This window comes from Thunnus maccoyii, chromosome 24 (genome assembly GCF_910596095.1).
Source record: "Thunnus maccoyii chromosome 24, fThuMac1.1, whole genome shotgun sequence".
NCBI classification, from domain to species: Eukaryota; Metazoa; Chordata; class Actinopteri; order Scombriformes; family Scombridae; genus Thunnus; species Thunnus maccoyii.
In genome coordinates this window covers 16,313,881-16,338,147 of record NC_056556.1, presented here as the reverse complement: position 1 = coordinate 16,338,147, position 24,267 = coordinate 16,313,881, and the positions used below count along the sequence as shown (strand labels likewise).

The 24,267-nt window shown below is 39.1% G+C and overlaps 1 protein-coding gene across 3 annotated transcripts in view; it reads left to right on the top strand.

Annotated features, from left to right (window-relative positions):
* LOC121891917 (collagen alpha-1(XXVIII) chain-like) overlaps positions 1–21,882 on the top strand; it is a 48,182-nt gene extending 26,300 nt beyond the window's left edge. For all 3 annotated transcript variants that reach the window (XM_042404572.1, XM_042404571.1, XM_042404573.1), the window contains 22 exons: positions 1,934–2,002; positions 2,922–2,990; positions 4,314–4,382; positions 4,561–4,629; positions 4,739–4,810; positions 4,902–4,970; positions 5,102–5,173; positions 5,348–5,416; positions 7,887–7,955; positions 8,513–8,581; positions 8,978–9,046; positions 10,638–10,706; positions 14,426–14,494; positions 14,610–14,678; positions 14,783–14,863; positions 15,060–15,095; positions 15,185–15,221; positions 15,418–15,975; positions 17,292–17,554; positions 17,650–17,854; positions 20,513–20,701; positions 20,895–21,882. In XM_042404572.1, coding sequence (XP_042260506.1) covers positions 1,934–2,002; positions 2,922–2,990; positions 4,314–4,382; positions 4,561–4,629; positions 4,739–4,810; positions 4,902–4,970; positions 5,102–5,173; positions 5,348–5,416; positions 7,887–7,955; positions 8,513–8,581; positions 8,978–9,046; positions 10,638–10,706; positions 14,426–14,494; positions 14,610–14,678; positions 14,783–14,863; positions 15,060–15,095; positions 15,185–15,221; positions 15,418–15,975; positions 17,292–17,554; positions 17,650–17,854; positions 20,513–20,701; positions 20,895–20,902 — 2,349 coding nt within the window. In that variant the 3' untranslated portion in view covers positions 20,903–21,882. The remainder of the gene's footprint in view (positions 1–1,933; positions 2,003–2,921; positions 2,991–4,313; positions 4,383–4,560; positions 4,630–4,738; positions 4,811–4,901; positions 4,971–5,101; positions 5,174–5,347; positions 5,417–7,886; positions 7,956–8,512; positions 8,582–8,977; positions 9,047–10,637; positions 10,707–14,425; positions 14,495–14,609; positions 14,679–14,782; positions 14,864–15,059; positions 15,096–15,184; positions 15,222–15,417; positions 15,976–17,291; positions 17,555–17,649; positions 17,855–20,512; positions 20,702–20,894) is intronic.
* The last annotated feature ends 2,385 nt before the right edge of the window (positions 21,883–24,267 follow it).

The window sequence follows — 24,267 nt, the reverse complement described above, 5'->3', positions numbered from 1 at the left end:
ATGCTTCAGGGCAGGGCCCCACCCACTGCTAATGATCCAATTACACACGATGAGTAGCTAACATAGTGCAGACCACACATTTAAAGTGAGACTATATGCCAATATTGAAAGAATAACACATTCTGCCACTTACAAATGAAAGCTTATGTAGCTAATGTTAGCAAACTTTATATAAATATCGCTCTATAATAGATATTAATAAGCCAGTTCACTGACTTGATGACTCCTCTTGTGCCATTGTACACTATATTTTAGCATTTACCACTATCTCATAATTGTTGTTGTCACATGCTTGACTTACACTACAAGATGAGTTTGGTGTCTGAACTGAGCAGAATTTTTAAACTAACAAGAAGGGCTGTGACTTTGTGACTTTTGCATCTAAAAGGAGTAACACTGTAAGTTATTAATACCAAAATTTATTACATTTACATTGGAATGATTGATGAATGGACTGACCAATAGTATCAGTATCAGCTCATATTAGTTTATCACAGACTGAAATATCCCAACGACTACTGGATTGATCAATCATGAGATTTTTTTACATTCATGATTCCAAGAGGATGAAACCTGCTGACTTTGGTGATCCCCTGGCTTTTCTTGTAGCGCCACTAGCAGGTCCTTTTTTTTTTTATGTATACAGTGAAATATCTCAACATCTACTGGATAGATTGGCTTGGAATTCTGTTTAGACATTAATGGTTCTCAGATGATTGTATCCTAATGACTGTGTTGATCCTGTGACTTTTCTTCTAGTGCCACCATGAGGTTGACATTTGTGGTTTTGAGTGAAATGTCAAATTAATTAATGTCCCTTCAGGAAGAAACTTTTTGCTGATCCCTTAAATTTTTCCCTACCTACCTGCAAAAATTATGACATTCCTATTAGCCTTAGCTGTACTTTGTGTTTAGTGTGTTTTGCAAGTGTTATATTTCATGCAACACGCAATAACTACATGCATCAACAGCTGCTATTAGCCAGTCGTCGACAGTGCTAACACTGCCAAAAGCCACCTAAGAAATGGTGCATGGCTGTTGGTTGACTGATGGGGATTCTAGCATAATTTGTTTGCACAAGAACAGGCTTAGCTTTAGCAAATCTATAATATACAGTCATTTCTGTGACAGCAAAGGATGCTTTGGTAAATATTGGAAGGAATGCATATTTACAGCTCCAATCTGGACAACAACACAATCCATCATGTCTAGTTTAGCCACCCAACACCAGCTTTTCACTGTAGCTCCACAGTGTACTTTTGTAATTTATGTATTTATGTAATGTATTTGGGTGTTGGGCCTGTTTTATATTGTATATTGGACTGACTTCTCCCATTTGTGATCTTACAAATCATGCTTGCGCTCACACATCACACAACATGTATATCAGAGAGGTACAGAGAAGCCTCTGACAAACTCTGCAGATACAGTTAATCAGTTTCTATAGTAGACAAGTCAAACATGAAAGGGGATTCAACCAACAGGAAAACACATTCCGATTGAAAGGGTCTTTAAAGTCAGACTAGAAATTTGTATTAACTTACAGTGACTTCAAAAGACATTGTGTTGGTTTCTGTGGTGAGAATCTTCAGCAATAATATTGTTTACATATGGTGCCAACACTGTCTGACAGTAAAATGTCTCTGTCTGGTCTCAGTTAACATTATTGTCTTTCATCAACTGAAGGCCAAACTTGACATGTAGACAACAACAACAACATCAGAAAGCCCACATTTGGCTTCTATGTAATGTAAATTTATACTGGTTGCTGCATGTGATATCAGATTATGTGAGAGTAGTAAAAATGAAGATTTAGGGTTATATAGGTCTTCCCAGTATTATGCACGTGTTCTTCTTACATACGCTTTCATATACTGTATCAAACTGCTATTCAAGAGGCAAAATGCAATACCTTCTCTGTCTCTTCTCACAGGGTGAGCGAGGCTTGGAGGGGCCACGGGGGCCCAGAGGACAGCTAGGCCTTGGAATCAAAGGAGACAAGGTACAGTAGAGTACATAGAGGCTGTAAATAAGACGCCTGGCTGCAAAGCTTTCACACAAGCATGAAAATAAAGCCAGAGTCCTGTTGCGAGAAAGGCCAGGAGTTGGCAGAGTCACTGGTGAATGCATTCAGTGCGGTGTTATATAGGAGGTCGCAGTCTACAGATGATGAATCAAGGTTAAAGCTTGGACAGTGTAGGAGGAGAGACGCTCCATGGTTTTGGGCTGATGAATGTGGGAAAGTTAGCTCTGCACTGGTGCAGTCAGAGAACATAAAGGTATTAAGTAGGTATATAAGTTTACCTTTCAGAATGTGTTTGCATATCTTTGCAGCCATCTGGCAATCACAGAACTAGTTGAGTTGAAATGTGTTTTAAAGTTGAATAATTCCTCTTATGTCACTGGCAAATGATGTTCACTTTTAAGAATGAATGATATCATCACCCCCTAAAACACAGTTCTTTTAAAACATGAAGTTTTTTTATATTGGAGTTTTGGGCATAAATTGTGCTGACAGTTTTACTGTAGCCTTGTGGTGAAGTTCATCACATATAATTGCAATGTTTTCATGTAGTAATGACAAACCAGTGCCTCCAGGGTTTTCTGTATGTTAACATAATAGGTTTATGATTTTAATGTTGCATGTCAAAGAGGAAAAGACAGTGAATCAAGAAGCAAATGTCACTGAGTTATGTGTATAAAAAGATTTTACTGCATGAATGTACTCATGCATTGCAATAAACACTTTATATTCATTACAGAGCCAAAAGGAAATGCACAGGATCTTAAAACAATGATTCACAGTTGGGTGCTTTCCACATGTAATAACTCATGAAATGTCCTAGTTGGCATTTGAGTGTGATGCATATTAACATTTACATGTTTTTATCATTAAACTACAATGTTATCTGAATCCATAGGGGGATTTCGGCCCTCCAGGTCTTCCAGGGCCCCTTGGCCTCTCAGGTGTGGGCATACAGGGTGAGAAGGCAAGTACTTTATCAATAAAATTACTTCTGCTGTGGCATAAACTGCCATGAAATGATAGTTTTGCATGTTATGTCTTGATTCCTGAACCTATACACATTTTAAAAAAGCAATACTCTTCCCACTCCCTCTGGAAAAAACTGCAACACCCTCTCCCAACATGTCAAAAAACAGTGTTTAATTGATACAACTTTCATCCATTCCTTGCTAAACAAGGCAAAGCATAAACTAGCAGCATCATCAAGATGATATACTCCACTCTAAACCGTATTATCTAAATGGCAAAATGCACACATGAGAAGTGAAATTGGAAAATGATAATTCATGGCAACCATGATAAAATGGCAGCTATTCCAGCCACTCTCTATTAGATGGTGATGTTGGCCTGTAGGCCTGTCGGTCAACCACTTTGGTCCAGACTGAAACATCTCAACTACTAGATGGATTGCCACGATGTTTTATACAGATATGGTCCCCAGAGGAAGAATCCTACTTTGTTGATTTTTCCTTTAGCAACACCACAAGTGTTACATTTATGGTTTTGAATAAAATGTCTCAACAATTATTAGATGTATTGCAATTAAATTTAGTACACACATTGTCCCCCTCAAGATGAACTGTAATGACTTTGTGACCCCTCAACTTTTCCTTTAGCGCCACCATCAGGACAAAGTTGTAATTTGTCCAATATTTTGTTTATGGCCGAATACCTGCAAAACTAGTGACAATCTAACCTAATTAGCAAATGATAACATGTTAACATGCTAATCTTAGATGGTGAACATGGTAACCATTATACTTGCTAAACATTAGCACGTTTGCATTGTCATTGTAAGCCTGTCAGCATGCTGATGTTAGCATTTAACTGAAAGCACCAATCTGCCTAAGTTGCCGGCCTGGCCGTTGTTCTTGCTGAACAAAGAGTTACTATCTATCCCAAATGGTAATTGCTGCCATTGAATGAATGAACACCACCTACAGTAGACAGGCTTAAGCATCTTAATATTTTTGCCACACCCCTGGATTCCACATATTACAGATAAAGATGAACTAGATCAGGTGATATAGCTGACACACAAAGTCAGGATAGTCCATCACAATTAAACCAACGTGATGCATAAATTTTGTAAACATGAATGTTTTGGAGCAACAACTGGAGACTGCAGACAGCTGAGTCAAAGGTCACTTTGCTTATATAAAAACACAGTTAATTACTCTAAGAAAATGGTGATGGTCCACTGCTCACCAACATGTGGAAGAGAGGGAGACATTTGTGTGACATTTCAGTAGACTTCTCTTGTTATTTCTGCCATTGATCCTTACAGGGCGTGGAAGGACCAAGGGGTCCACCAGGGAGCAGAGGCCCACCAGGAGAAGGCCTACCTGGGCCCAAGGTTTGTACATACACTCACAATGTTGTTAAGTTTGATGATAACGCAAATCAGTGCCATAAAGGCCCACAGTTGAGAGGCCCCATGAACATATTATAATTATGAAATCATAGCCATTTCCATGTGTCACTAACAATAGGGCTATAGTAAGAATGTTGTCATATTGTCTTGTTTTGCACAGGGAGACCAGGGGTTGCCGGGCGAGGTTGGCGCCCCAGGAGAGAGAGGCGCTGGAGAGCCTGGAGCTAAGGTGGTTCACAGCCCTTTAGCGAAAACCACATGAGCAGTAATAATCTATATTCTTACATGGCTAAAAGTCTCCAGTTCATAAGCTCACAGATGCATGTATGTGTCCTCAGGGTGAGCCGGGATCAACAGGATTGTCTGGTTTGCCTGGCCTGCCAGGAGAGGACGGAGCCCCAGGACAGAAGGTAGTTTGATGGTTGTTTGCTTCAATATCAAGCCTCTGTAAGTAATCAATTCAGTCGTTTACTATGAGCATATGTGTGTTTGTGTCTTCAGGGTGAGCCAGGAGCTGTAGGTTTCAGGGGGCCAGAGGGGGCACCTGGTGTTGGCACCCAGGGTGAAAAGGTAAGACAAAATTACATTCCTTGGTGACTTTTTTGCATATGTTGTACTAGGACTTTGCTGAACTGTGTATGATAAGTAATGTCATAGCTATAAGATTTGCACATAACTGTATTCCCAATGTGACCTTTAAGGGCGACCAAGGCCAAAGAGGAATAAGAGGCTTGACTGGTCCACCTGGCATTGCTGGACCCTCAGGACCAAAGGTGAGGTGCCATTAGGTCATCATAGTTATTAAATATTCAATTTTTTTGCATTGAGACCCTGTCCATGGCCTTATTGAAGTGCATTTAAGTGCATACATGGCAAGGAATGATGAGAAAAGATAAATTACAAGGTACTGATTTTAACCACTTTGCTTGCATTCAAATCTTCATCAGGGAGAACCAGGGGCACCGGGCAGATTGGGCTTACCTGGTCCACCAGGCCGCTTTGCTGTCGGACCCAAGGTAACCTCTCACACTTCTACTGTAGTAATATTAGAAAACTGTCAAAGCCTGTTATGTTCCCTGCACATGTTTATAATACAAGTGATGATGATTTTAATTGTTCCAAATGCTGTTAAAAATGATTCCAAGAGATTTTCTTGATTGCCATAAGAGATACACAACAGTTCCACACACACTTTGAAATCAAGTATAACCTTATTTCATGACACTGGTGACAACTTTTACTTGTCAACTTTTACTTGATGTAATGTCAGCAGTGGTGGAAGAAGCATTCAGATCCTTTACTTAACTTAAAGTAGTAATGCTACAATGTAAAAAAAATACTCCATTACAAATGTAAGTCTTAAGCATCATCACCTAAATGTACTTAAGGTATCAAAAGTTCTCCTGCAGTAAAATGGCTCTGGTCAGTGTTATATTGTCATATATAAGACATTACTATGTAATGTTACTGATGCATTAACATGTAAGCAGCATTTTAATGTTGTGGCTTGGACCACTAAAGTGCAATCTAAATTAAATTGATAAGGAACTTGCTGAACAGCAGCCACTGTGGTCAAAAGTGGCAATTACAAGATGGTAAATGCTCAAATATAGTCAACACAAATGGGGAATCATAAAGTCGGTGAAATTACCCAGTAATCACAGTTACACAGCAAAATCAAAGATAAAGTTATCTAACATTAGCTTGTATTAGCCACCAAAGGATACTGGTCATACTGGACTGTGGAGCCAAATGTCTGAGTGTATTAAATGAAGTGAGAGTGTGTTTTATTACTAATGAATTCATCTTTTAATTTTTAATAGGAAGAATATGTTATTTCTTATTTCAACAAAATTACATTGTATGGCTTTAAAGGTATAAAGTGTAAGAACTGACCAGAATTTAAATCATTCCCAAATTAATTAAAATTATCAAAAGAATGTGAAGAAATAACAGTTTTGACATTATGTCCAGACCTATATGTATTGTGTTGCAGAGATACTGTATCTAGTGAAGTTAGCATGTTAACCAGCTAGCTCCGGCCCATAATACCACTTTTTATCTCAGGGGTGATAGTGAGTCACTGTAGCATCCAGTCTGCCCTCAGTGTAGTTTCGTGATACCAGACATCAGAGATCTCTGCCTACAGGTGTCTGGGGATTTATAAATGCACAGTAGTTGCTTAAACGGCGGCGAGAATGGCCGCTAACAAACCTACACCCTTTATATTTCTTCAAGGACACTTCTTACCAGAAAGTATTCTCCTCCATAGTGAACTGCATGTCACTGCCCCAATAAGAACAGCCGCCCTAAAGACTTTGGTTGTGCAATGCAGGTTTTTCTACACTCAGTTTTAACAACGAATCGTAGGAGATTGTCCTCAGTCTCTATGGGCGAAGCATTTCAAGACTGACCTTTGAGTCTACCCTCAGTCCAACATAAGAGGAAGAAGAAGCAGCAGTAATGGTGGAGCCAGGCTGAATGCTGTTGAAAATTTCACTGTAAGACTGTTAATATGTCACTTTATTAAGTTTTAATATTTTTTCAGGGGAGAAAGTAACCATATAGACTCCCAATACGTGGTCAGTTTATCCAAATAACATCTATTTGGAAAGGTACACCGACATTGTCGAAGCAGCCGGCCGCTGTGCTGGCTGGGGAGACCTCAGCTGGTCATATCATCTGATCCGATGAACTGCACTGGGTTGCACCAGCTATGTGACAGCTGGCATGAGCCATTTGGCATCATAGCACATCGCAGTACGCAGGATCAATATTGAAATATCATAGCAATAAATTAGGTCTCTACTGGATTACTATGTTGTCAAATGGCAGCAATTAATGAGAGAAATTATGCTGTGTGGCAGAAAAACTGCTGTTTTACCATCAGTGACTTCTGTGACATTTTATGATTTACATGTACTCTAGGGGCATGTGTGTTAATATTTTGTTGTTACTCAGAATTATGTTGCAACTTATCTCTGTGGTGCAACTGCTTTCTGATCTTTGCAGCTTGTTTGTAATTTACAGCTGTCTTTAATGTCTCTGTTTCTGAGGCTCTGTTTCAATATCTGCTTTTACTTTCTTTAATATTTCACCTCATATTTTGCTTACATGGTGAATATTTTAAAATAACTTTTAGTTTAATTAAATTATTACCAATCTAACTTGGGTGACCCCATAAGAAAAGGGAGGGCTGGGGGTCTGATTAGGGGCCCACAGCTCACTTTTGCCCTGGGGCCCCCTATCAGGTTAATGAAGCTCATTACAGGTTTTGTTTGTACAATCTTAATCTGCAAAGTAACTATAGTTACAGAAAAATGCAGTGGAGTAAAAAAAAACAATGTTTCACGTTAAATGGAAGTACTTAGTACAGTACTTGAGTTGTTACAATCCACCACTGACTGTCGGTACCATGTTAGGAACCTTATTTACATTACTGTGTTATGAACATGTAGTGTTAAAGTAACCTAAAATGTGTTCTAGGGTGATCTTGGTCCAAGTGGTCCTCCTGGTCCGATTGGGGAGACTGGCTACGGACTTCCAGGTCCAAAGGTGACACACAGTACAAACCTCTTCTCTAAAAAAACAATGTGTGTAACTCAAGTCTAAATTCTTTTCTTGCTTGATCTCTGCCTGTAGCCACTCACTGGAAGTTTGGGTTTTCAATAAACAAGCGCAAGCTTGTAGTCACAGCTGAACAGCCTATGTTTGGAAAATCAATTATGAAATGAATGTAATGAGAGGCAGATTTGGCAGCACATGAACACGCCGATCCCTTTCATCATGAAGACCATTACCCAGTATCCAGCAAGAACAGAGAAGATGTCAAAAAATGGGATGAGAAATATAAATCCGCATGCTGTCATGCTTGTCTTCGCTCCAACATTTGTTAAAAATTTCAGCTGAAATACTACAGCATGTCTTAACATTTCCATTTTATAAATGTATTGCACAATACTCACAACACAGAACCACACAAAAGGAGCAGAAGCACATGTGTCCAGTTACATCCACATTCCACTTCAGTTTCCTTTGAAAACATATCTGTAAATCATGTTGTTCCCTTTGTATGAATGAATTATTGACTGATATGTATCTGTGTGCTGTAGGGTGACCGTGGAGATTCAGGCCCTGCAGGTCCACTCGGTCCCAAAGGAGATGGCTATCCCGGCCCTATGGTGAGGAACTGATTAAGACACTGACAGACCCATATGTCCACCCATAAATCTCGCATTCATACCATCTATCTACACATTTACATCAAGTCCTCCATCCGTCTGTCTTTTGTCGTCCTAATTTTACCCATCAGTTCCAGCCATCCATCCATCAGTAAGACATTTATCACCAAAAGTTATGTAAAAGTATCTGGTCCTTTTATATCTCACAAAACAGTGAGCAGCAGACTCCTGGGTATGTTTTCTGCAATTAAGAGCATAGCAAAGGAGACACAGTAGAGCAATGAGGGGTCACTATGCAGGAAAGGATTTTGTGGTATATATGGGGACTGAAGAAGAGATTTACTCACTGTGGTATCTCTGAAAATGTATTTTACCTCCATGTTATGTTTAATTTAGGGCCCTCCAGGTCTGCCTGGACTTCCAGGAGAACCCGGGCCAGAAGGAGTGGGCATCCCTGGACCAAAGGTGAGATATTGGATCAGTCAGATGGAAAAATAATGTATGTCAGGTAAATGAATGTTGATGGCACATAAGACAGATAGAAAGTAAGTAATGTGTCTGTCTGTCAAAGAGTTCCAGTTTGTTTTTACACACCAGTGTACTTATGTATGCGAATGCATGCGTTTTGCATTCTTTTCCTTGAAAATATAGACATTGGTCATTTATTTAGTCTAACACTAAGTCATAAAATGTAACTTTCTTTTTGAATAAGGAACACTAGCGTCAGACAGTTGTTTCCAATTCAGACCATCTGACTAAGATATTTTCTCAAATCACATAGGATCAACAATAATAATGCTAATTGTAATCATCTGGTGTTGAAATCATCTGCCCTGTTTTACAAGTGCTTTGGGTCAGTTTTCACAACAGAGTTTAAGTGTTTCAGTCACAATACATTCATCTCATATTAGCACATTTTAATGCTTATTAATCACTTACAGATCACTAATTTATGCTGCATGTGTTTGTAAGCATTTCTACTTATCTTAACAACAGTGAAGCAATGTGAAGCAATGTAAATAGTGGTTTAATGTTACATGCTTTCCAACATTACAGTATGATTGTAGCTTACTGTATTCCAGTCAACCAGCTCATATGGAATAGATTTGTATGTAAATGTAGAATATGTACAGCATTGATGTTTGGGGTGGAGAAACATCAAGCTCAGCACAGCAGGAAGGGGGGAGCGACTACACTAACTTTCCCACGAGGGGAAGGTAGATTCATAGCCTTCAGGTGGATACAGGGGTGGAGGTGAGGCTTTTGAAATTGTATATGAACAGCAGCAGCAGGAAGTGTAGCAACAAGTGACAGCATAGCTAATTAATTTACAAGTGATATAAATATCTAAGGTTTGATGTCTTGAATAAAAAACTTTATGGCCAATAATGAATAGAAAGAATAAACTGATGCAGTAAACTTCATAACAATCATCATTTTGTCTTGTGTGAATGTAGGGTTTACTGTAGTGTTAAGTCAGACTTTAAACTTTTCATTTCAAATACTGACTTCAGCATTAATTGCACATTTTCCTTTCTTTTCTATTGCTCATTGTGTATTCTTGGGGAAAGGACCACTGCTGACTCTGTTTTAATGAGAATTATTTACAGTTTGACAACATTATTTAATGTTTTCTTAAACGCAGCAATGATTAAAATTCAATAATGAACCTATACTGTGCAGTGCTGTGAAATTAGGTAATACATTACTGGTTGATGTATTACCTAATTTGATGCAGTTGTTTTCATTGTGTGTGCTCTGTGACATTTTGAGGCCAATTACAAGTATCACATTTTGTGTTTTGCAAAATGAAACTTTACTGTGAAAATTGAGACAAAGCAACGGTAAAATACTGTTAGATCAATTTCATAGCCATGCTTGAATCTGCATTAGAGACAAGTGAAAGTGTCTCCCCAGTGGAACATTGGGTCGTTTGTTTTAAGGAAACTAATTAAAGGAAACTAGGTTTTCCTCTGAGCAGAATGTAATTCGTTTGATTGCAAATTGCTCTGTTGTAAGTGTTAATATATCTTCACTGTGTTTTCCATCTTTCCAGGGGGATATTGGTTTCCGAGGGTTACCTGGTTTACCGGGACCTCCGGGCGAAGGCCTCCAAGGACCTCCGGTACTTCATAACATTCACTTTGTTCAGATTTTAGATAACTCCTCACTAAAATAACTTCCATTGGTTATTGAACCACTCCTTGAACCATTTTTCATCTACATTTCTAAACTCATAAAAAAAATCAGGTTTTGCGTTTTGTTTCTGCAAACACAAGTCAAGGACAACATTATAATGTGTTTACTTATCCAGGAGGCCTTCTGGAATTTTATTTGACATACAACCAGATGGTTGTGAATGACTCATTTTCTCTGAAGAATTACGTCTTAGCTGTAGTCAGAGAGTTCCAGATTTAAAAAAAGAGTGCTTCATCTTGTGCGTGAACATGCCCACCACAGGAGTCTTATATTCAAAGGCTGCCAGTTCATTTGTTCTGGGTATTTATCACGATTTTCCCTGCAGCACTCCGACACATCAGTACAGAGTGTGACACATCGGTGCAGAGTGTGAATCTCCGCAGACATATGTGTCTGATGAGAAGCACTTGGCCATACATGCCTAACTGAAGCAACATCCAGCACCCATATGTTCTCAAATATCACATCCAGATTCCCTGCAGGCTTCAGACCATTGTATGTGCAGGTCCGAGCACTGTCACAGTCATGCAGCGGTAGGCAAGATTTAATTGAGGACTTAACTAAAGCCGTCAAATGAGAAAAAATGAGAGAGCAGATCGCGTTGGCAGAAAATGGTGGTGTCATAGATTCATGACTCAGTATTATAAAACAGGGATAATCCGAACCTTGAAAAAGAGATTTCCCAGAAGAATGTCAGATTGTTTCATAGTGTGTTTCACATTCATTTTACATCTGTTCACAAAAGTGAAATTATTGATTACACATGTGTGGCACACGGCTGGTCTGTCTGGATGGAACTGTAACAATGCCTTTGATTTTTTTTTTTTTGGACAATTTGAAATTCTTCTCACAGTTTGAACTCAGATCACACAGAATATATAATAAAGTAAAACCCTTATGTGCAGAGTTTTATTCCAATGGATTGTAACCAGAGTTACAACATGTTTCACAGTTTAAAATAAAAACAATGACAAAAAGCATTTGAATAAATATTTAAAGCCCCTGGAAAGGCAAATCCATGATTGGCTGTTAATCATGTAATTTGGGATCTATTGTGCATATAGTAAACACCTAAAAAGTATGAGAACATAGCCTTTGACATAGCCTATATTGTTCTTTAGAAAGTTTCTCTCCCTTGCAGTTAGGCAGGGCTAAGCTTGGGAATTTATTACATAATAAATACCTGCCCAATCATATTTAAGAGAAAGATGATTGACGTGGCTATCTGGCCAAGCTAACTTCACAACACTTACTCTCATCTCCCCCATGAGAAAACAATGCACTGCACTTTTCTTTGCTTTTAGCTAGAATGAGAATTCAAATTAGCATGGTTTGAAAGTTACTGTGTTAAGCTAACTAGCAGACTTGGATACACCATCCAAATCTGTATTAATCACTGAGTAGATAAGTGGCTCAAAAGTGTAGCGAATGGAGAATGCTAAAACGATCAGCATCATACTCCGGGGGGTATAATTAAATAAAAACACAGATTTGGGTGGTCTAACCTGTTTTGCTAGTTAGTTGATTAGTCATGCTTTCTAACCCAGTAGGGTCCATTTGATAGATTTGGTATTTTATTCCATATCAGCAAAACATTTTAGTGAATGAATAGAAAATAAAACGGTACTTGAGCTGAAAGTGAGCTGTCAATCAAACGTGATCAGGACACACCCACACAGTCCTGAGAAATGGTTTGAGCAGCCAAATGAGCTGTTTTTGAGCTAAGTTTTCTAATAGTTATGAATGTTTATTTTCATTCAGATTTTTGTGGATGCTTGATGAGACACTCAACTTTGATATCATATATGCATTTTTATGATTTCAAGCCATATTTCCAGAGGCTTTAAAAGACTAGCAAGACTGTCAAAAGAATAAGAGCAAATCAGAGCAAGGAAGCATGAATAAAATGCATATGAGAATAAAACGGTCTTGAGATGAGATTTGAAACACTCAACAGAGTTTCCTGGCCTGATCTCCAAAAGGATAAATGTTCTATTACCTGGAACCGGGACAGTAAAAACTCATTTAGTCTTGAGTCTTTGAGCAAGACACAATCAGTTGTCCTGATGACCTGAGAGGCCTAGTAGACCTGCTGTAGTTATAATCATATAACAGCTCATACAATACATTACAGACAAAACAATGGATGATTTGTTGTAGCTGCTGGAAAGATAAGAAGGGGAGTAGTTTGGCAATGAAATTTAAAATCACAGGAGTTATCGTGTATCACTACTCATGGTGAAATGTGCCAATGGTTGGGTGAAGCCCATTTTTCATGTTAAATGATGTTTTAACTTATGATTAGACCCTGCAGTGGGTATCAGGCTGCGCCCTCTGACAGGTGACATCATTCTTATCAACCCTGATATAATGTACATATAAAGTGACTTCACCCAAGCAAATAGCAGACACTCTGCTCATTAATCAGGCCATATATCAACACTGTATCTGCTAAGGTTAAACTACATTGGCTGGCCCCACAGGCAGTTTCATCTGAATGCCATAGCCTGCTCAGTAGGCAATGTTTATGTTTCCATTCTGCTATCAGAAATTTTTTCACACCATTCTCTGACCTAACTGCTCTTGAAACCCTCACCCAAGCAAATAGCAGATACTTGACCTGACCATGTATCTGCACTGTCTCTGCTTCGGCTAAATTACAGTGGCTGACCACACCGACTTGATAAGCAATTTCATCTGAATGCCATGTGCTGCTCAGTTGTCCCACCACCACCGTCACTGTTTACCTAGCTCCAATAGTCCTATAAGTAGCCACTAATAACTGACTACTGAAAGTTCAGCTGGCAGTCAGAGATGACCCCTGTGTTTCTGGAAACCAGTTTTGAGTCAAAACCCAGGAAAGAAATTGCTGATGTACAATTTCTAAGGTCTGATTTGGGGCATAGGCAAGGACTTTAGTGTTGTTGTGATTTACCTGCAGAACACTATGAGACATCCAGACACTAATGTCATTAAGTTCCCCATGTTTCACAAATGCATAAAGCTGGATATCATTGGCATAGTGACAATAAGAGACACAGCGAACAGATGGATAATAACCCCTAAAAGCAGCATGAATGTCAGTTATTAGCATGAATGATATGCTATCATTAATTACACTGGTCTTGTATTAATCCACCTCCATGTTAAAATAGCAGGGTCATTTCTCAATGGGTGACTTCCAGCAGAGGTGCTATTACTAATGCCACTGACAGTGTCACTGCAGTTTTGTTGTAGCAGGTCTGCTAAAGCTAAAGATAGCAATAGAAGCTAACATGACATACAATACAATTATGAGCTTTGTACCTGTTTTAGTAAAACCAAAGAAAGAGGGTGGGAGACATTTCTTAAGCTAAAAGAGTTGATAAAATGCTTTTACTAAAAGGCCTAAACGAAGGACACATTTCCTATTTGATAAATACAAGTCCAGGTTTTTCCAGATGGGTTAGAACAAAGGCAAATACTGACTTGTGACACGCCCAGAGAAAAGGGAATTGTTCACAATAGAGAGAAGGGGGGTCAGTGGTGCCTAATACTTCCTTGAGGAATTTAGATGGTAAAATGAACTGAAAGAAGACTAAGAAATTTAAAAAATGTTATGAAGTCCATTCCAGGCTGAGGCTTACTGTATCCTCTGTACTGCAGGGTAACCCCGGGCGACCAGGCCCACTGGGGCCAACAGGGCCTCCAGGACATGGAGTTCAAGGGCCGAAGGTAGGCTATGATTTATGGTATTACTTATCGTAATTCAGGTATCTGTAAACTCTCTCTGAGATGTCTGTTTACTGTCCTGCACATAGAAAACAGTTAATTCATGTGTTTGATTCAGGGTGAACAGGGGGCCCAGGGTGTGACAGGGCCAAGGGGGCAACCAGGAGAAGGCTTCCCTGGAGCTAAAGTGAGTCACCGTGTTATTTTGGACTTTTGAATGTGGGGTTGGGTGCTTGTCTTATTCTGCATTATGCTTTGATCACTAACCTTTTGCTGTGCAACGTGTGCCAGGGTGACCGTGGCTCAGCAGGAGAGAGGGGGCTGAAGGGAATCAAAGGAGATTTGGGAGACCCTGGAACTGCGGGCCAACCTGTGAGTCACACTACTGAAAGTTTTATGGGTTCATTTATTGTTTACAGCTTTGTGTCTGGCAGAAACAGGTTTGGAAAATGTGACACAGTTATGCTCTAATCATTGTTCTCACTCATTTCTGCAAATATAGAACCCAGCAACTTTTAGAATTTAAATAGACACGTATATACTTTCTCTTTCAATATTCTTATCTTAGGGTCGACCTGGTGTCAAAGGTGAAGCAGGCCTCACTGTGAGTCTTCTCACTTTTTGATATATATTTCATCAAATACTGCTCTTACTAATTTATGTGCTCACACTGCGTTGGTGTATTCATTACAGAGAGAGGACATCATTCGAATGATCAAAGAGATCTGTGGTGAAGTATCTTTTGATCTTTGTAATATTCATTTCACTTTCCAGAATTGACCACAAATGATATAAGATTTAGTTTCTGAATCTATAACCCACTGTCCCATCTTATCTGTAAATCATTAGATCAAATTCCACAGACTGAACCTTGTCAAATTGACCTTTCAGCCATGATCTCATATACTGATGTGATCTGATTCTAGGATGTGGGATCAAATGTAAGGAGAGGCCTATGGAGCTGGTGTTTGTCATTGACAGCTCAGAGAGTGTGGGCCCAGAGAACTTTGAGATTATCAAGGACTTCGTAAATGCATTAGTGGACCGGGTCACAGTGGGCCGCAACGCTACCAGGATTGGCCTTGTGCTGTACAGCCTGGAGGTGAAGCTGGTGTTCAACCTGGCCCGCTACGTAAGCAAACAAGACATCAAGCAGGCCATTAGGAACATCCCGTACATGGGAGAGGGCACCCACACAGGTACAGCCATCCGCAAAGCTACCCAGGAGGCCTTCTACAGTTCCCGTGTGGGGGTCAGCAAAGTGGCCATCGTTATTACTGACGGGCAGACGGACAAACGAGAGCCAGTGAAGCTGGATCTAGCTGTACGAGAAGCTCACGCTGCCAATATTGAGATGTTTGCTCTGGGGATTGTGAACACTTCAGACCCGACACAGGCTGAGTTCCTCAGAGAGCTGAATCTGATTGCCTCTGACCCAGACTCAGAGCACATGTTCCTCATTGATGACTTCAACACCCTGCCAGGTAAGACTAGTGAGATCAGTGTTAGGTGGGTGTTTTTTTTTGCTGTTACCACACACACACACACACACACACACATGCTGCCTCAATACAAGAGTAGACATATCGTATATGTTGTTAGATAAGTAACAACAATTTGCACTTCAGAATTGCTAAAGATGTGTTTAGGTAGTTAAGAACTAGTGTCACTGTTATATATTTTGTCCACCAGAGAGCACTGACAAGTTTATTTTCAACTGTAAAATATCCCACTCACTAGATATCTTGTTTACAAGTAAACTAAATAAATGTATTTATGTCAGATTGTTAATATCAAACTTTAAATCGTTATTAGATTTTTTAAAACTCTAAAATATCAATATCAGTATTTGCCTCAAGATCATGTACACTAGCCTATATTTTAAATGACCATTTTCCAGAGCATACCCTTTCATTTCTTTCAAAATAAAGCACTTTGAATTGCCTTGTTGTTGAAATGTGCTATACAAATAAATGTGCCTTGCATTAATTTCTAACCAGTACAGTTGGAAAATCAACCTGCATGGGGCTTGAAACTTGATTCAGATAGGTAATCCATCACAATAAATGTTTAGTTATTTTTACCATCATTATTATTTCCTGGTAATGATGCTATCAGCAGGGAGGGCTTTGAAAACTCTATCTAGTGTTAAAATAGAACAACTACAACATCCAAGCCTTGCAATTTGACCAGGAAACCAATTGAAACATATATGCTATGCTTTGGAAAATAATCAGCAGTAACTTTATGAATATGCAAATATGCAAAAACACAGCAACTGTCCTTTAATATTACGTTTCTTAGATATAATATGTAATACAGGTTTAAAACCAGTGTATTTTCCTGATTGTTGTCAGTTAGCTAGAAAATCTTTTTAATAGCCATGCTAGCGGCTCTGTGCTAACCTGATGATGGTGCTAGAGGAAAAATTAAAGGGCCACCAAATAATTCCAGGGCAATCCATCCAACACTTGTGGAGACATTTCATTCAAAACCACAAATGTCAACCTCATAGTGTCACTAGAAGAAAAGTTAGAAGGGTCACTAAAGTCAGTAGGCTTCATCATCAAGGGGCATGAAAGTCTGTACAAAATTTCATAGCAATCCATCCAATAGTTGTTGAGATATTGCAGTCTGGATCAAAGTGGTGGATCAAACAACATCCTTAGATCCATGCCACTAGCCTGGCTAAAACAACATCTCACAGTGGGTGTTTGGACAGTCTTTAGAGACTAGTGCAGTAATGGTCAAACCGCCTTCATCCTGTATCTCACTTCTCCTCTCTGTCTCTCTGTCTCAGCTCTGGAATCCAAGTTGGTCAGCCAGTTCTGTGAGGACGAGAATGGAGCCTTGATTTATAACAGAATAACTAACGGCTATGGAAACAATGGCTACGGCGTCCACAGCAACAGGAATGGCTTCAATGGGAACAATGCCATCGGTGGCCATGGGTACCGGCCTACAACTGAGCAGGATGGCCGTCAGACTGGTATCAACACTGGCGCCAGCACTCACAGCCATGGAGGCCGGGTACAGACCACCCAGCATGGCAGCACAGGACATGTATGGAACATAAGAGTGCAAATTCACATTTATATTAGAAAAGATCAAATGTCTAATAAAGTAAACTCACCGGTTGCTGATTTTGTCACCATCAGGGAGGAGGAGGGCAACGAGTTTACACGGATATCCAGACAGAGACAAATAGGGGAACTGAGCGTGGGGACACATTTAATCGCAACGAGCCAGACTTCCCTCCTTCCAGAGAAGGCTCATCTTCTTCTTCATCCACAAATATAACCACATCTTCTTCAAGTGTATCTGTAAAGTATGAACCTGCACCACGGCCAGCTCTTCCCAAAGGTAGAGAACATCTAACCTACTCCTAAACTTTTATATTTACTATATTTTCCTCCAGAGGAAATTATTTTTAATAGCTAGAGCATGCAGGAACGTGACAGAAAAAAAGAATAGAATGCCTTTATTGTCATTGCACATAGTTGTACAATGAAATTAGCTCTTCAACCACAACATATTTGATAGTAATTACAGAGAAACAAAAGCACATGAACAAATGACACATGTTTCCTTTAAATGAAGCCGACACTCCTCAGGCAATGGAAACAAACTAACTCATTGTTCTATTAAAACTGGAAAAGTAACAGTTCTTGCTGTTTATCCTTTGAAAGGCTGAGTTTCATTACAGCGTTCACAAGGCTGTTAAGTGTTTTAAAAATCTTGAAAATTGTCTAAATGCATCCTTCCTCGAAAGAGTATTGTCTGAGACACATATTTGGCCCTTTTCAAATGACTCATTTTTAAAACTAGCTAGATTTATGAAGCAGGTGTCAGGTAGACATACTAGGTGTTTTAAGATCTTAATTAGAACATGTACAGGTCAGGTGTTTCATTACCTGTCAGAATTGGACCAGCACTGGTGATATCATAATTAGTTTAAAATTATAACCATTAATAATAATTATCCATAATTAAGACTTAATAGTATAATTTTAAGCACTATGAGGACTGAGGTTTAAGGTAAGGAGGTTTAATTAGTGTTTGTCTGTAACATAATCATGTGGTCTCTGAAAGCCCATTGCTGTGATACGGGTTATGATTCTATGAAGGCAACGCTACCATAAATATATAATAAGTCTAATGGAAAATGTGTCAAGTCAGTTCATAGCACACATGTATTAATGAAACCACCAACGCACGTCTAATACCTGCCAGGTGGATATGAGGTAAGTTGGTGAAGAATGTCAGTAATGTGGTGAGACACCTGCAAATTAATCTCTCACCTTAGGCTATGAGTTACAGAAAAAAAGAATCATAGATGTATTATAAGAAAGATTTCCACCGCAGTTGTCATGTAGGAGGATATAATTGATAGACCGATGCTGCAACAGTAAAGAGATAATTGTTACTGTAAGGGCAAAATGTTCTACAATTTAATTTTCATTTGTATTGATGCATATTTTCGTGCTAAAAGTGCAACTAGATGACACTTTTTTTGTATTTGTATTATATGATATTATTAGATGACCATAGAGAGATGGCAGGAAATAAGTGGTAGGAAACCTGGGGAATGACAGTCCTCAGCTGGATGTGAAACAGGGACATTGTGGTTCATGATCTGCGCCGTGACCCATAAGACACCAGGACGCCCACACACATATCACATATTGTGTTATTTCTAAGTTCTTTCTCCAGCAGTTAGTGATGTGGTCAACTGAACTGAAAAATCAGAAATATGAAACCACTTTCTTCAATCACAGTTTTCCACACTATTCTGTGAAATTCCTCTGAATCACCTGTGTGGGGCAAACCTTATAAGTTAAAGTGTACTATGCAGGATTTTCCCAAAAAAACAATGTATAGACTCATACAAAAATAATCCCTCTCAATCACCACCTATGACCCACTAGAAGTGTGTGCCTCTGCCTGTATTTTCTTATTTTCTTATTATTTTTGCTGTGTTTGTGACATTTCTAGGTGTCAGCCTTTGGGCAGTGGGTGTGTATCCCCCAGCCAATAACACACACACACATGCAGAGCAGAGAGACCACAGCAGACAGGATGGAGCATGTGCTTCAGTTGCATTCACACACAAATCCAGCAATACGGCGCTTTCCCGCAGGGTTGTGTCATTGAGCCGGGGAGGAAAGGCTCGACTTTGAATGCTGTGTTGACAAACACCAACTGACAAATCCTGCATAGTATACCTTTAACTTCATATTACATCTGAGCTGTGCTTCAAATCACTACAGCGTTACACTGAGCTCAGAGGAATGAAAACCTAAAATAACATAAAGTGAATTTAAAAAAAAAGTTGTTTAATGTATTTTTCTAAATCATGGCTGTGAACCCAAAAGCAGGAAGCAGGAAAAATAATTCAGTAAATGAAAACCAGAATTTAAAACAAGATCAATGAAACCTGCAATCAAAGCTGCAGTGATGTGAGTCTGATTTGACGTCTTGGCGGGTTCAGTGGAGCCACAAATGTCACTGTACTGTTCCTAACTGCCAACAACGAACGGAAACAGGCTAGCTTTTTACAACTTTCCCATATGGCGGGGAGCTGCCAGCTCAGTAGTATTGCTAACATTGTAACCTAAAAGTTAAAATCAGAACAGCTGTTATCTGATCAGATCTATAGTGTTATTGATAAATGAGTCTTCAAGTAAGTCAGAGTCCAGTGTTTTTAGAGGGACAGTTCGGAGCAGCGTGAGGCGGTGATGGCCTGGCTCCAGCGTTATGATCAGCGCTTTGTGATTGACAGGCTCAGTAATGAGGTCATGTCGGTGAGGAGCAGGGAGGCCAATTATTTTCGGTGCACTGTGGATGGTTTTATGGAATCTGCTCCTTCCTGAGAGTGCAGTGAAGAAACAGATGTTTTCTCAGAAGTGGCTGCTTTTCAGGTGGGATTAGGGGGACAGGTCATCAAAGGAAGAGAGACGGCAAAACCGTTTTTCATGATCCTACCTTATTTTTCCCATCATATGATATTTCTTTCCGCAGAGACTGTGCCCTTGGACCCTCGCTGTGGCTTGGTTCTGGATCAGGGCACATGTCGGGACTATAACATCCGCTGGTACTACGACAAACAGGCCAATGCCTGCGCTCAGTTCTGGTACGGAGGATGTAATGGCAACCAGAACCGATTTGACACAGAAGCAGAGTGCAAGAGGACATGTGTGATCACCACTGGTAAATTCTCATGATTTAACCCTGTCATATAAAAGTCATTTACACCTCACCTGTCAACCAGCAAATTTGTCCTTTCTTTGATTCTTTTTTTTTTTTTTTTTTGCAATTTCCTCAGCTGAAATTAGGCCATAACAATGTTATTGGTTCCAAATGCTTCAGGGTATTGACTTTCTCATATGTTTTCTTTTTACAGGAGGCTGAGTGAAGGCATCTGCCATACATCTGCTGTAGATATTTTAAGGAGGGGCAGCTAATACCGGCAACTTTCCACAGGGTTATGTCAAGTTCTTGCATAATTCTCAGGCATATACACTGATGTCAGGATTTGCTTTGGATAGAAACCATTTAATTTCAATTCCCGTCTTTGTGTCCCCTCCTGTAGCACTTCTCGTAACGTTATGCTCCTCTTATTGCAGTGAAAGAGAACTTAGCCTTGATAGATACCTCCATTGTTTTTTTTAATATCATTTAACGCAGGAGATACTCCATCGCTCCTTCTCAGGAATACAGATGAGCACTCCCACAGTGTGTTTCCAGTTCCTCTGGGACACCCACACACGGGACATGATCATTTTTTTCATACATAGTCTGTGAGTGCTTCAAAGATTGTAAAAAAAAATCGACTGTTTGCTCAACATGAACAGTAATAACTGTAGCTATTAATTCTTTGCACACACAGTCACTGTAGGGTATGTTGGTTGCATAATCACAAGAGCCAATAACAGGCAGCAGAAATTAAGCCTCTCATCACTTATATCAATAAAATATAGTTTGTTCTTTTTTATATATATAATATGACTGATGCTCTGTAACTTCACAGAATTATTTTGTGCATTTGAATGTGTTTTTTAGATGTTCTGAATGAAAATGTGATGTTTTGAGTTTACATTGTTTCACCTCATTCTCACAACTTAACTGTCTACATTTTGTTAAGCAGTAATCTTACTACACTGATGGACAGACACACATATACACACACTGCCCTCTACTGGGTAACACATGACGATGTCACTGAAGTTGGTGTTTCAGTACTAGATCCTGTATGAGCAGAGTTTTACTTCCTTTGTTGAGCAAATGTTATGTTATTATGTTATCCAGCTGTACTGACTGTATACTTCTATACTGTACTGTTTATTACATGATCAACATTTGATGTCATTTTTTAATAAATCTGATTTAAAGTAATATAGTATGTGCAAAGGAATCACATTCATGTTAAGGGACTGTATGAAAAGTGCACACACGTTATCAGTCTGAGGGCCATTTGACAGTTAATTGAGCTGTAACAGACACTTAAAACCTAATTTATATTGGCACTTGGAACTCAGACCAAAGACAAGTTGTAACTTGCCACTACTTGCAATGTGCTAGTCTGCAAAACCTGCCAGTTTACACCAATGCGCCTAGACGAGACAGTGTATCATCTCCATAGCAACGGCTCTCTGTACTTCCATTCTGACTGCCGGCTTTTCAGGCTTTTTTTGTAGCTGGATATAATTTGTAGTGCCTTAAAATATTAATGAGGACAGTGATAGTGAGTTATGTGTTACAGTTGCATTTCTTGTATTGATGAAACGGTGAAAACGTAAAAAAAAAAAAACAACAACAAAAAAACAGGGGGTTGAGGCTCAGTTTGTTGGCTTTCCCAGCTGACTTCACTACAAGCTGATTGGCTGTTGAAACAGGTGATGTGCCTTACGCTCTAAAACCAACCACTGGCGACTCAACAAGCTGAGTTGCCTGGCAACGCCACCAGCTGGCTTCAGTCGAGCTGAGTTTACACTGTGACAACTTTTCCCTGCAACATTCCAAAATGGTTTTGTGTCATCGTGAATCATCTTCTTCTGAACTGGGCTTTAGCGTAGCATTTAGAAGGTTTTGGTTCAAACGTAGAGAGTGGATGGAATATTTAGTAAAAGGGACACATTTGCCAAAAATTGCTAATTTCACTTCTCAAGATCATATTGGTGGCCTACAATTTATTAATTAAGGATATTAGATGTTTAAATGGAGTATATCCTAAATTCTTTATGCTTTGCCTCTTTTAGTTATTAATTTATTAGCTATTCATTTTTAACATATTTGGGGGAGGGGGGTTGGTGTTGCAATTTTTTCTAGTCCAGGGAGGGTCCAAAGAAAATATTTATGACACTGGGGGTAGCCTTGCTTTTTTTTTTTTTTTTTTAAGTGAAACATAAGGTTCATCACCCCTCCCCACCCCAGTAATTTGTATACAGTCCCTAAAAACTTACATACAAAAATTGAAACATAATTATAGTATTTGTATTTTTAGAGCTTAAATCTGCCATGGCTTTATGGAAGTGGCACAGCTTTCTTACGCAGGATCCGCTCTCCCCTTCTGCTTAAATTACATGCCAGACACTCCTCGACAAGTGGCATAGTCTGATCTATCTTTAGTGCTGCCCACAGGAGAAATGTTACCTAACTCTAGACACTCCTCACACTCTATCAGGCCACAGCAATAAGACTTAACAATATAGGATACTATTGATCCAGTCACATCAGTAACAATAATAATAATAATAATAATAATAATAATAAACTTTATTTATACAGTAAAGTTACAAAATGTGCTTTGCATGGTTGAACCGGGATGAAAACATTTCAGGACTGAGGTAAGTAAAATCAGGCAATTAAAATAATACAAAAATAAAATCTGCAACATTAAAGATGAAAAAGAAAAAAACAACAACAGTAATAATAAAACAGGTAAGACATGTTGGAAATAAAACAGTGTGGTAGAATTAACAAAAGGCTTTTTTTTATAAAAAGATATGTTTTGAGAAGTAATTTAAAAGACGTCACTGATTCTGCAAGCCTCAGATTCTCAGGCAGGTGGTTCCAGACCTGAGAGGCCCTGACTGCAAAAACCTGCACCTTTATTTGTAGATAGGGATCCCAGATGTTTCTGTAAAATGATGGACTTTGGGGGACTGATGGCCTTTAATTGCCAGTTTTAATGTCTTGCTCTAAAATGTGTTTCTGTGAGCAAATTGACACCATTTAGTTTTAAAATGAAAGAAAGTGCAGAGAATAAATGTTTCCAGCACTGAAATTATCTCGGTGACATAAATGTGTTTTAAAAGGTTCATCTGCTGAGTAACACCACACACACACACACACACACACACACACACACACACACACACACACACACAAGCAAGCAGCTGATCCTACCATGTTGGACAATAATATACCCAACAGAGAGAATGATTAGCGGACAGAACTGCTTGTATGTGTGGCTCTCACCTGTTTCTGCACACAGCTGTTGCACCCAAACCTTTCTGATCCATTTTAAGCACAATGTTTCTTTGTTCAATCTCACTGAAATAAAGGTTTGTTGTGATAAGATATACAATATATATAAGATATATAAGATATATTAATGTAATAATAATATTTTGTACTGACCTTGGCGGCTACTTTGAGGAAAGGAACAAACACTGAGGTGGTAAAGAAAAGTATAAAAATAACAAAACTATTATAATAACCAACCAACCAAAAATACGATGTTACAGAAATATCTTATTGTCTTGAGAACTAAA